General features: G+C 38.4%; 1 protein-coding gene across 2 annotated transcripts in view; it reads right to left on the minus strand.

The window, feature by feature from the left end:
* Nucleotides 1-10,106, minus strand: part of LOC146752385 (receptor-type tyrosine-protein phosphatase T-like) — a 170,875-nt gene extending 160,769 nt beyond the window's left edge. For both annotated transcript variants that reach the window (XM_085531988.1, XM_085531987.1), the window contains exons 1-3: nt 9,999-10,106; nt 5,290-5,374; nt 3,776-3,996 (exon numbers count right to left, since the gene is read on the minus strand). In XM_085531988.1, coding sequence (XP_085388114.1) covers nt 3,776-3,899 — 124 coding nt within the window. In that variant the 5' untranslated portion in view covers nt 3,900-3,996; nt 5,290-5,374; nt 9,999-10,106. The remainder of the gene's footprint in view (nt 1-3,775; nt 3,997-5,289; nt 5,375-9,998) is intronic.
* Nucleotides 10,107-12,459: the final 2,353 nt, after the last annotated feature.

Consider the following 12,459-nt stretch of genomic DNA (forward strand, 5'->3'; position numbering starts at 1 on the left):
AATTACCATTTAAAACCATAAAGGCAATGTTATAACAGAAGTCTAGTGTTGAACATCCTCTAAATATTATGGTTAAGATTTTAAGCCTGATACCTACTCCACTACAAAATGAACGTGAAAACTGCAGCACCAGACTATAATCCGACGTAGGTTTAATCAAGACTGAAATTTGTCACTACAGACCTACATTTAATTTAACAAATACATAGGTGAAACATCTGTGAATCTACCACGGCAAGTTTCAACTTGATGTTATGCGCCCCATGTTTAACACAGGCCAAAAAGACAAAGCTCTGATGATGGAAAGCCTCAAATCAGGAACAAACAGCTCCAGATTTGTATGGCTTTGTACTGCTGCCACAGCACCCATATATGTCATTTATGTATACAAATCCACTCATACACACTGCTGAGCTATTACCAAATCTTGAAAGGAATTTCCCAGCTGCACAAAAATGAACTACCACTTGGGCTAGCAAATGAATTTGTATGTGCAGCAATAACATCTGATTGATGTCACTGTCACATTCTCTTTAGTTTCAGAGAATTTGATAACCCCATCAGATACTGCTGCTGTGAGGAGAATCCCTATTTGTTAATCCAAATGGCATCTGTTACTGGAAAAAAGTAGAGACATCATTCCTCAAAGATGCAGTTCATATACTGTTGTTCATATATTCCCAGCTAGACATGATTTCAAGTACTCTGAAGATTAAAGAGGAGCTGTTTTGTGTTTCAATTAAGAAACAATTTGAATCAAACAATCAGCTTGCCTGCTCCTAAGGAATTATATTCTCGGTACATATATTTATGCCTACACAAATTACCTTTTGTGCATTCTCCTGAGTGTGTGTGGCATGTAGCTGTGTGTTGAGCTGCCCAGTGGGTGCTGGCAGACACCATACCTCTGTACTCATATTTGGGAGGAAGACGTACCAGCAACTGCCCCTAAGAAGTGTATTTATTGATGCTTGTACGCAAGTATGTCATGATGACCCATCGCTTCAGTTTTTCCTTCTGATCTCTTCCCCTCCCCTGCAAATCTCTGCTGAAGGCATAACAGTCCTTGAGGTATAGTTTTAAAGCAGATAAATGATTTCATTTAGGACTCGCCATAGATCCCTTTTTGTACCCAAGCTATCAAGACCAGACACTATCCTCTTCAATTCTGCTAAAAGAGCAGAATGATACAAGTACAAGAACAGAGGTAAAAGTTGAATATGACAAGATTCATGTTATAGTCAGACATCAATTATATTACAAAAGAATTTTCATTTGTGTCTCTAACAGCTCTAGAAATAAACAAAAGGAAGGCACATATGATTTAAAAGTTACATCCGATTTTTAAAAGCCTGCTTTAAAAGTTCTGATTCCTATAACATATGTAAGAGCATTGAAAGTGGAAGAAGCACATGACTCTAAATAAGTACACAAAGGTTTAATGCAATACAGGGTAGGCAGTGTAACTGCCACTAGTGAAGTTGCAAGAGCAATTGACCTTATAGGACAATGATATTTTAAGTGTCTATAAACTGGTAGTAAAGATGTTTCAACATTAAGTGCCCAAATAAGACTTCAATAATGTTTGCGGGGTTTTTTTTGAGTACTTCATGTTTTACTACACTGCATTTCTGGTAATAACAGAGCAAGTAAAACACAGCTTAAGATTTATAGCTTAAGATGGTCAAGAAATAAAGTCAAAGTTTTCTTTAAACGTAAATAATTTCTGCTCTCAAAAAATAACCTTAAATATCCATTGTTCACTATGCTCTCAATAAAGCAGTCTTTAATGAGACACTAAAATTTGTTTGTGGAGACTTGTTTTGTAACAGCACTGAGGACAAATCTATTCTAGCGTCATGTACAACCGTAACAGTGTTCCCTTTAACTTATCATCTTACACTACATTTTTAAATTAGAAAGACCAGATTATCTTTAACTAGCTAGTCAGCTGCAGCTGATGCGCTGAGGACCCCACAACTTCAGGTTTCTCACTCATATTGTGAGAATGGCTCTTCCTTACAGTTTCAAGCACCCAGGACTGACGAATGAAAACCTAACATGATGCACTCTGCCACAGCTACTGAATGAAATCTTGAGTGTGCAAAGCATCTGACCCAAAGCCCAGATGTAGACATGAGAGGCATGCAAAGCGTTTCCATTCAGAAATGAGCATAACAAAGCAACTTTGATTTCCCATGAATCTGACGTCCAGGATGATCAGAAGGGTGAGCGAGCACAGTGATTTTCAACCTGAGATCCATCATCCAGAGACACTGAGCCTGTTGGCCCAAGCCCCATCATCAACTAATGCAATGTGGGACTCTTAGAGATGCCATGAATTCTGCAGGTTTCATTAAATGCCAGCAACTGACCAGAACATTCATAGGACTGCTCGTAAGTGTGGAATTTTGAAAGGCACAAGTTTCCCAGCCAATCAGACTAGTTTTCATATCTCCTGAGCATTATGTACCAGCATTTCCTATTTCCCTCTGATATTTTTATAATAGAAATTTATTACAAGAATTTAAATTAGCATCAACAAGATTAGTTAAGAGGTTTGTGACTTTACTAGTTTCTAGAGCATCCCCCTCATGTGATTTGACACGTGGCTGAAATTGGTTAAATTAAGTCAATGAAAAAGGGCTTGCATTACATATTTTGTTCAATTGCATCTATGCAGATTCACAAATTCTTCTTGCTTATAAAATGAAAGAGTCTGAAGTTAAATTGGATTTTATGTCATTTCCTTTAGGTTCTGCCCATACGTTAGTACAGTGAGGTTACAAGAGTGTTCAGGAAGAGCAAAACTGCTTTCCAGTTATGATTCTATGAGACTGGGCTCTTCCTACCTCCTCTCTTCACAGCAACAATGTGAAATTTAATTTAATCTATTTCAGAACTGCAAAGACAAGTACTTTTTTAGCAAAGCATAAGAGGGTTATCACTTTGAAGAACCACATTAGGCACTATAGTTCAGTCTTACACAAGAGATTAATTGACATGTGCTGTAGATTAATCAGAATAAGGCTTTTCATTACGAGTGGCCAAACATAACCAAATCACTTTGGAAGCAAATTACTGACTTGCCTAGAAATATATATGCAACAATTGCAAGTTTATTATTGCTGCTTGAGCAAATGAAACAGCCTTTCAAAAACATTTACCTTGATTCTACATGAACCTCCTCTCACCTGCAGAATGCCTACATTAAAACTAAAACTAATCAAAAGCTACTCCACACTCAACAGAGTACTAAGTTGTCAAGCACAACTGGCATTCTCCTCTCAACAGCAGTGCTTGAGTCAAATTTCTGGCTGAAAAGGCTGCATCCTTTCATATACATCCAGTTGATAAACTATGTTCTACAAAGAGAAGTTTAATGAACAGGAAGAAAAGAAATGGAAATAGGAAAAAGAAACCACAGTTCTCCTTTTGTAGTATAGCCTTGTAACAAATAGTGCAGCGAAGAATATAGAAATTCTGATCTTTTGTCACCTGTCAAGGAATCCAAAGGAGGCAATACATGTTGTTGACACTGTGAAACCCAAACTTTTTCGTCTGACTCTCACACCCACTTTGCCCATTTTCCATTTGTTTTTAAATAAGGTCTGGAAAAAGCCCATAGAGCTACCACAGACTAAGAGCACAATTTAGGGCTGTAACACAACAGAAAGCACAACTACAACAGCAGAGGAGCAAGATCACAGGCTGCAACAAGTGAGGATTTGCTCAAACACAGCAGACACAGAAATAAAGAAAAGTAGCTACTTACTTTGAGAAGGCCTCAGGTATACAGGAATCTCCAACAAGATATCCTCACCTTCACCACCAACCCTCAAATGAGGTGTTGGAAAGGGTAGATCTTGGCTCCAGCCCTTCCAATCACTCAGACACATTACATGCACTTAAGCTCCCCTGGGTAGGCCCTGCCTTCCCACCAGGAGCTCCGTCACTGGTGCAGGCTGTGACTCAGCAGTTCTGCTTCAAGAGTATCTATGGGGAATGAAATAGAGAGAAACTTACCAACCACTGCACCGTGAAATTCCACAACATGAAGAGTATTTTCCTGAGTGCCACACCACAAAAGAAAAACCTTCATACACGTGTCCCATTTTTTCATAGGCTATTACTTTTGTTACATGCTTCACCCACCAGAAGGCAAGTTCTAGTTCAAATTCATTTTGATTCAAGTTAATTAGCATTCTTTTCATGGAAAATTATCCTGTGTAACTGCTGACATGTCAGTGCATCACATACTTGTTGATCTTTGTTTGGAAGCGGAGAAAATACATTTTTATGGCATTTCAAAAGAAAAGTACATCCACGTGGAAAAAAAAAAAATCACACACTTGACTATAAAACACAAAAGAACTTCACGTGTACCAAAGCAGCAGCATCTGTACACTCAGCCCAGAAAATAATGTTTCTTTCCTGTGTAAAGTGCAAGTTTCTAGCACAAATTTACTTGGTGCAATTTTGTTCTGGAAAAAAAAAAAAAAAGTTAAAAACTGTTTGGATACACAGTGAAATCAGATGCAGTACATCTTTATTTTTAATGGAATAATAATTGTACCCAAATTTCATATTCAGCCTTTGAAACATTTACCAGGGAAAAAAAAAAAAACAAAGGTGTGCTGTGAAGGTTTTTTCAGCATGACTCATATTGCTGTCATAAGAGTAAAAAAGTTTGAATTGATTTTGGTTGTATTGTTTCTTTATCTATAGCAATTGTCTGTCCTCTACTATCTATCTGGCCACCTACTACTTGTGTCAAACGAAGAGATCATCTAGCAAGTGACCCCTGACTTTGATTAGGACACTGATTGCACTATTACCTGATTGCATATTTGTATTCCTTGTAAAAGAGTCTGAACTACAAGAAGAAAGTATCTAAGCTCAATTTTGAATGAAATATTTTTGTTTTGTTTTGCAATAGATTCACCTCTCCTAGCACCTATATCACACCATCTTCTAGAAGTAAACAAGTGTAAGCCTTAAGTGAGATCTGATTTTGTCACTTATCATCTAGACACAAATGGACACAGAGCAGTCTTGTAAATAAACTTACAGATAAACAGGTAAAGGGCAAAGACCAAAGATTTCAAAACAAGGTTTATATGAATAACGTGTCCTCTCTATGAACTCTGTTTGACAGTGGATTGTGCACATATGGGTTTTCCAGGGCATAGGACAGGATATGTCAGTCAGAATAAGGTCATGAGCCCAAATGCTGACAACTACATTGCATGTGGAACCCAGAGCTCAAATGCCAAGACTGGGACTCACCTTCTGGCATAAACCACCCACGAATCCCAGAGCCAGCAACTACCAGCAACTCATGAGAAATGAAGCTTGCCAGCACGGGTACAACCTGGAAAACAAATCAAGGACTGATTGGCCAGAAATTTATTCCCACGTAAGGAGTATGTTATTTGATTTCCATGCCATTGTTCTTCTTTTCAGAGGAGAAGCTGAGTTATTCAAGCTCAGTTTCTCTTTGTACTTATTCAGTTCATTAGTTAATGAAGGCTTCCTTATATTAGTTAAATTCAGCCACCATTCATCTACCTGTTCCAGAGTTCACAACAGATGCCCTCTGGCACTTCACAAAGACCAGAATCTGCCTCAAAACAGGAATAATATATCTTATGAAAATGGAGATGCTATTGTTCATATGCTTTACCCCTGACCTATTTCCTCTGCACTCACAGGGATGACCTGTTCTCTATAATTTTATACTGACTAAAGCAGTAAAAGGCTGAAGTTTATTGTAATATTCCATCAGTCTTTGTTTAGTCAGAAAGGAGGAAACTGCATTCAATCTGTTTGGGTTCTTACTGAATAGTGAAGAGCTCTGTACTCATCCAAAAGCTGCAGGTTCCTCTTCCTCACTAGCAAACACTGATAGTCAGTTCCCTTCCTCAGGTCTTTTAATCCCTATTCTGCTACTACACACACCAGCTTCATTTATACCCCTACAGGTCACCTTCAGCTCTTCTCTTTCAGTCTTAATTAAAGCAAGTGGGTGCTGCCTACCTGTAAATCTTTCCCAGACTCAAAGCTGCTTCTTCTTCTCTTATTTTAGAGATGCTGATGCACACATTTTCATACTCCCAAACTGACTATCCTTGCTGGCAATCCTAACTCATTGTTTAACAGTTTGTACGGAGCAAACTCTGAATAACGCACTGATGTGTCAATTATGTGGGGTGGCCACAAACTGCTTGCTGACATTCTTGGCAGTGCCAACACACTGCCTGCCTCTTAGCTAACTTAAGTGCTGCTGATTGTTAAAAACTCCACATTGACACCATGAAATGTGGGAAAAGGTACAGAGCTGTGGACACCACCTCACTGTGGGAGCAAAGGGGAGCCCTGCTGCTGGAGTCTTACTGATATTCAATCCCCACAAAAAAACAGAGCTTATTCCTACTCAGAATGTAACTGATCCAAGGCTTTGCAAACTTCCTACTTAAAGATTAGAGACTGCCTGACTCTAACATGGGCCATCCCAACCGTCTCATTGAATAATGGTGCTGATTATGGATCAAAGTCTGGTAACTCAGCTTTTCCATCAGCAAACCCACAGAGGGCTGCTTTCAGTCACCTTTCTGACCAGGGTGTAGGATTGCGCACCAGAAAGTTACCACGTCACTCACTTTCCGTGCTTGAATGTGAACTTCAGGATTCTGCCTTAAATATCCCCAGCTTAGGCATAACCCACTGCTCACTTGTTTTGAGAGCTTCTCTCCTGATTTGCTCAACACAGCAGACATAGTTATTTCCTAATTGCAGACAAGCTCCAGATGTAGGTCAGGGAGTATTTAGCTAGAGGAGGCTAATAAAACAAGTCCCCAAGTGATGGGCTTGTCTTTGTTTCCCTGACATTGCTTACTTTTGAACATCAGAGACTACGAGACTGTTTTGGTACAGGAAGTATGTTATGGCTGATGTAGCATAACAAATACTAGCTCTACATCCTTCTATTTAGGCTTCAATAATGTCAGAGGGCAGAAGTGACAATCAATGTATTTTGCATTCAGCAGAGATGACAGGCAGCTAAGAGCAATGGACAGACACAACATGGCAGAACAGAAGGTACTTGCCTGGAATAAATATCGTCTTTGCTCCAGGCCTTCAAGAAATAACATTTCCGGTTTAGATTAATTTGTAATGCACAATGTATGATTGCAGACCTTGCTTTTGTACACAGACCTGGCCTTAAACATTGCTTGAACTGGTGCTGTCAGTCCTTTCTTGATCATTAAATTTATTTCCTAAAACTTAAGAAGCGTAAATGAAAGGCAGCTTCTGAAAAACAGTATTCAACATTTTTATGGAAAGTAGGTTTCTGGCTCTGCTCTTACTAATGCACCCTTCAATCATAAATAATAAAACTGGTGAGTTCTATCTCTTTTTCAGAAAAGTTAGACGGAACTATCACCCAGTGTATACAAAATAGGGCTTCAAAGACACCCGCTCTGCAACATAATAGAAGAAATGGTACTGAATGATGGATGGGAATCAGTTAAACTGATTTCTGGGACACGTTGTGCATTAATAAATCAGAGGCTGTGTGTTCACTGAAAGAAGCGTAGGAGGCACATTAAGAACTTTTATGGGAGTAAAGAAAAAAAAAGTTAACACTGTATTTCAAAGGAACCTACAGGAGGATTAGTACTAAAATCTTTTTATGAGCACTAATTCTGAGCACTTACATGAAGATCAAGAAAATAGTCAGCTCCACAGGAAATCCTGGAAGTTAATTTTTTTAGAAGACACTGCCGCATTTCACTGCATTTAATGACAACCACGCGCTATTTCTGAAGCGCTCTTGCCCAGCTCACAGCAAAGGTATTAGTTCCAACACTGATTGCTAATTCTAACACTACAAAAACACCTTCCTGCTTAGCAAGAACACAGCTTCAGAAACCAAGAGAAAAGCACTGAAACTAGAATCAAATATACACCTTCATCATGGATCCCAAGAAGTGCCCACTGCAACACTATATTGTGAGCAGAGAGAGAAGCCTACAAGTCCTCGTGACTTGAGTCTGCAGACAACCTCAGTGCTATCTTATCTTCACCTTCCAAGTGGCTGGCTGAACTACATTTAAAAAGGAGGAAGAAAAAAAAAGAAATAAAACTCCTCCCAACCTGAACCAAAGATTGACTCCTTGCAGCTCCCAGGGACACAGAACTTGTGTAGGCAGAGAAATTTCACCGGAAAAAGGAAAAAAAACAGATATTTTGTCTTATTCATTTACAGAACGACCCTGCTGCTAATAGCACATTGAGGGTGCTGTTAGAGGCTACAGAGCAAAATGATTAAGACAACCATAGAACAGCTATATGCTAGGGAAACAACATTTCAGTTAATAAGACAAGATGGTGCAGAAGTCTGTGAACACAGAACCACTCTTCTGTCAATAAACTCTTACCCTGTTTTCCTACTTTATTCAATTACAGACTCTTAGAATAGATGTACCACCATATAGTGGGCTTATATACCATTCAGTTAAGGTAACCTAACCATAAATACTTCCATGATTTCAGTAAATTGGAAAAAAAAACACGGTAAGTGAATACAAAATATGTCCTTCATTTACTGTCATTGTAATATAGTCGAGCTACAACACAATCTTCATTTAGGCAGCTCTAGGTACTAGACCACTTTCAGCAATGGACATGTTATAGCACAAAGAAACACGGGTTTCTTGAAAGCACTCCTGCATCAAAAGCTTAGCATTGATATGGTGTGTGCATTTTAATGGAGTGGATTGTGTTGTGTATTCATCCTACAGCTCATAGGAGACACATTTTCTAGAAAGCTAGTGGTTAGACAGCATTCTTAAGATGAAGAGCAGGCTGTTATGAGAAAACATAAAAACATGATTTGAGACAACTAAACTAGAAATTTAGAAATATATTGTAAGGCTTATAAATAATTGAAAAGAGAATGTTCCAAAGTTTTGATGTGTCATAAAAGCTTAGTTTAGAAGGTGATGAAATTATTTCAATTAAACAGAACAAATGTCAGCCGTGAATGCCTAAGCATTTTAATGTATTCATCCTGTAAAAGTACGGTGCATGCTGAGGCACGGAGGTGGTAGGGGCTCGCACAAAGGCAAGTTATTTGTGAATATAATTTGGACTGTACAAGAAATACGTTCCCAGACTGAGGAAGAGTTTCTCAATACAAAATCTGTAAGAGCTCCAGTGTTGCAGTAGAAAACACTGACTTCAGAATGACAATATACAAAGATGAGGATGCAAATGGTCCAAAGCTACCGAAACAGTTTGGTCATAGCAACAGAAAAAAAAACTTCTTTAACTTGATCCTAATGCACATAAAACAGTTTTGGAACAGACTGATTCCATCGTCTTAAATGGTAGCACTCCCCACCCTGTAAAGGATACAATATTTTGTCTAACATAGGAGAAATATCTAAGTACCTAGTCAGTCCAAAGACAACATTCCCCTCAAGCAAAGACATGAACAAGGCAAAGAAGCTAAGCACAAACAAATACAGTGGGTAAACCTGGTACTCAGATTATTTCCCTTTAAGAAAAAGTGACCAGAGAAAGAAAATAATCAGAAGGCAACAAGCTTTAAAGTAAACAAAAACAACCTGCTGCTTGGGCACTTCAGAAACTATCAACTGTAGGACCCCAAAAGCACTTCAGAATACAGCTGGTTTTGATACCATTTCTTCTTCTTTGAGCCTGATTCCCTCAACCAACCATATCATTGAACTTGATACCAGATTTATCATATTTGCTAAATAGTGAGCATACATTACATACAGGTGAGTAAACAACCTGTGATGGTGCCCAATACTCCAACCTGTGGAATCCAGAGATCCCAAGCTACAGACTGTGTCATATGCATGTATTCAGTATGCTGATGTACAATGTGCATTGTTAGTTATGATACATTTTCAATTTGGCTGCATCTAACAGCAGCACCATGGACTCAGCTGATGTTATATTACCTGTAGATGAAGGTCTTAGGAAGGTGGCTTTGTCACATTGTAGAGTGAGAACCAAAATCAGTACTTCAGGAAAGGTCTCTTTCGGGCAACTTCGTATTCTTACACATCTTCCTGTAGGAGAGCAAATAAATGGATGATACTTGTAGCTGCTCACAGCAGTTCCTAAACACCTAAGAACAAATGGATTTGAGTTATGACAATCATATCAAACAGACAAACATACAGAAAAATATAATACAAGCTCAAAGCACTAAAGAAGAGTGTTTATTACTGGTATTTAGCTTCTCCCAGTATCTTCCAGTCATTCTATCCAGCCAAAAACCAAAGCTTCCAGATCATACAAATAAAACCTGATTCCTTTGCTCCACAGTAATAATAATGTACTGGACTATATTTCATAGAACTTATTTGTGTCCTGCGAAACAGACTTTTCCATGACTGCCTGTTGTTAATAACCTCTCATGGGCTCACGGGAAACCTCAGTTTATGGCACAGGGGGAGAAATGTCTCCAAATAATAGTTTAATTTTAAACTTCTTTGGCAATCCAGCCAGGTGCACCAACCTCACTAAGGAACAGGGATAGAGTTCCATCTAAGAGACTGTCAGATGAGTGGTAACTCACAAAGCCAAGGAAAATGGGTATTTGGTAGGTAAAATCAGGCCTGTTGGAGACTTCACATGGGACAACTGGAAATATCAAAGGCTTGTTGAAGTGCAAGACTGAGCACAGCAAACTGAGAACAGACTACAGTAATAGCACTTAGGGAATGGTGGAAACTGTTACACAATCATTACAAACAGAAAGAAGGCAAAACACTGCAGGTATTCAGCAATTTGTAAGAAACAGCAGCCTCTGACAGGGTGTGAGCTATGTAGACAAAGAATGATTATGGATCTTCAGGGTACAAATGAAATTCATTCCTAGGATTCAAGTGGAGAGCAAGCCAAACTTTTGTGAAGAAAACTAGGAGGAGGTCTCTTCATCACACACAGAGAGGAACAAATTGTGATACTTAAAAAAAAAAAAAAAAAAAAAAAAAAAGTCATGAGAAGCATAGAAAAGGGGGGAAAAAATCTTTCAATAATAATAGATGAGTCCAGAATAATCAAATGAAACCCTTGGAAAATTTAGATATATGCAGCCATAAGCATAAAGCATAAGCATAAAACTACTTAAATCTGCTTTTAATTTCTATTGCAATTTTTATCTGCCCAAAATGGCTATTAGAGTTTGCTGAACAGCACAGTCATTGATATGTTGATACATGATTACACAAGGCACAATGTCACATTTGGCAATCCAAATCCTAATTAATGAACAGTCCTTGAAATAATACTAACTCGAATGACCAAAATTTAAAGTGATGAGCTTGCAGAAGGAAGCAGCATCCCATGATTTCTTTTCCACTGAACCATGAGATCTACAGGAACAAAATAGAAAATGAAAAATAAGGTTTTATGCAATCAAATTAAAGACAAAAGCAGAGAAGAAGAAAAACAATAACAGTTTCTTTATCATCCCGAGCACTGGTAGTAAGAGTAACTTATTCCTCATAGCCTGGAATGTCATGGCTGAAGCTGGAATCGAGAAATCAGCAAGTCACAATCAGCATCTGGTTGATGGCCAGAAGGATGCTCAACATGTATTCCGGTATTAAAGACAATCTACAAGCAGATAATAACGTTGCAGCTTGCCTTACCTAATGGTGTCCAGTGAATCCATATTTCACATCCCAGCCACACTTCTTGCACAGCCATCCTTTACATGAGGATTTCATACATTACAGAGGTAGTTAATCCGATACCAGCAGAAAGCACTTCCAGGCCTCCCATACATGCAGCAACCTATAGTAGCAGTAGCTGCATTCAACTTATAAAACTAAAACCAAGAGCCTCCTATTTCTAGGAATATATTATATGGCGAGGTACAGAGTAAATGAACAATAACTTGTATCTTTTCCTATGTATCATGGATTTAAGTTTTAACGAGAGCGGGAAAAAAAAACAAACACTTTTATAGAGGATTTTACTAAGATGAGTGACACTGTTCTAATTACATTGAATAATCTTGAACCAAAGAATTTTTTCCACTTCATGCCTTTAATGGATTTAAAGAAAATAAAAAATAAAAAAGAAAGAAAAAAAGAAACCCACAAATTACCTTAAGAACTGAATAGTTCTGACGATTAACAATATTTAACCAGAAAAATACTTCAAAGACATAAAGCATCTTTCCAAAATCCCATTCACCCAGCCAACAGGAACAAGCAGGTTGGTTCTGCAGAACAACTAGCAAGGATATGGCCTGCCTCACTGATTTCCACAGCAAAGCTGACTTATCCCAAGGAAGACAGTGAAATGGCATCTGAACTCCTTACAGAAATGTGAAGGAGAACTCTACGGGTGATTTTAAGGAACTCATCTGAGTTCAGACTCCTTCCACAGCATCCTGCTGAAGAC

This window comes from Coturnix japonica, unplaced genomic scaffold (assembly GCF_054131305.1).
Source record: "Coturnix japonica strain WE unplaced genomic scaffold, WE-NBRP24 Scf046, whole genome shotgun sequence".
Classification (NCBI taxonomy): domain Eukaryota; kingdom Metazoa; phylum Chordata; class Aves; order Galliformes; family Phasianidae; genus Coturnix; species Coturnix japonica.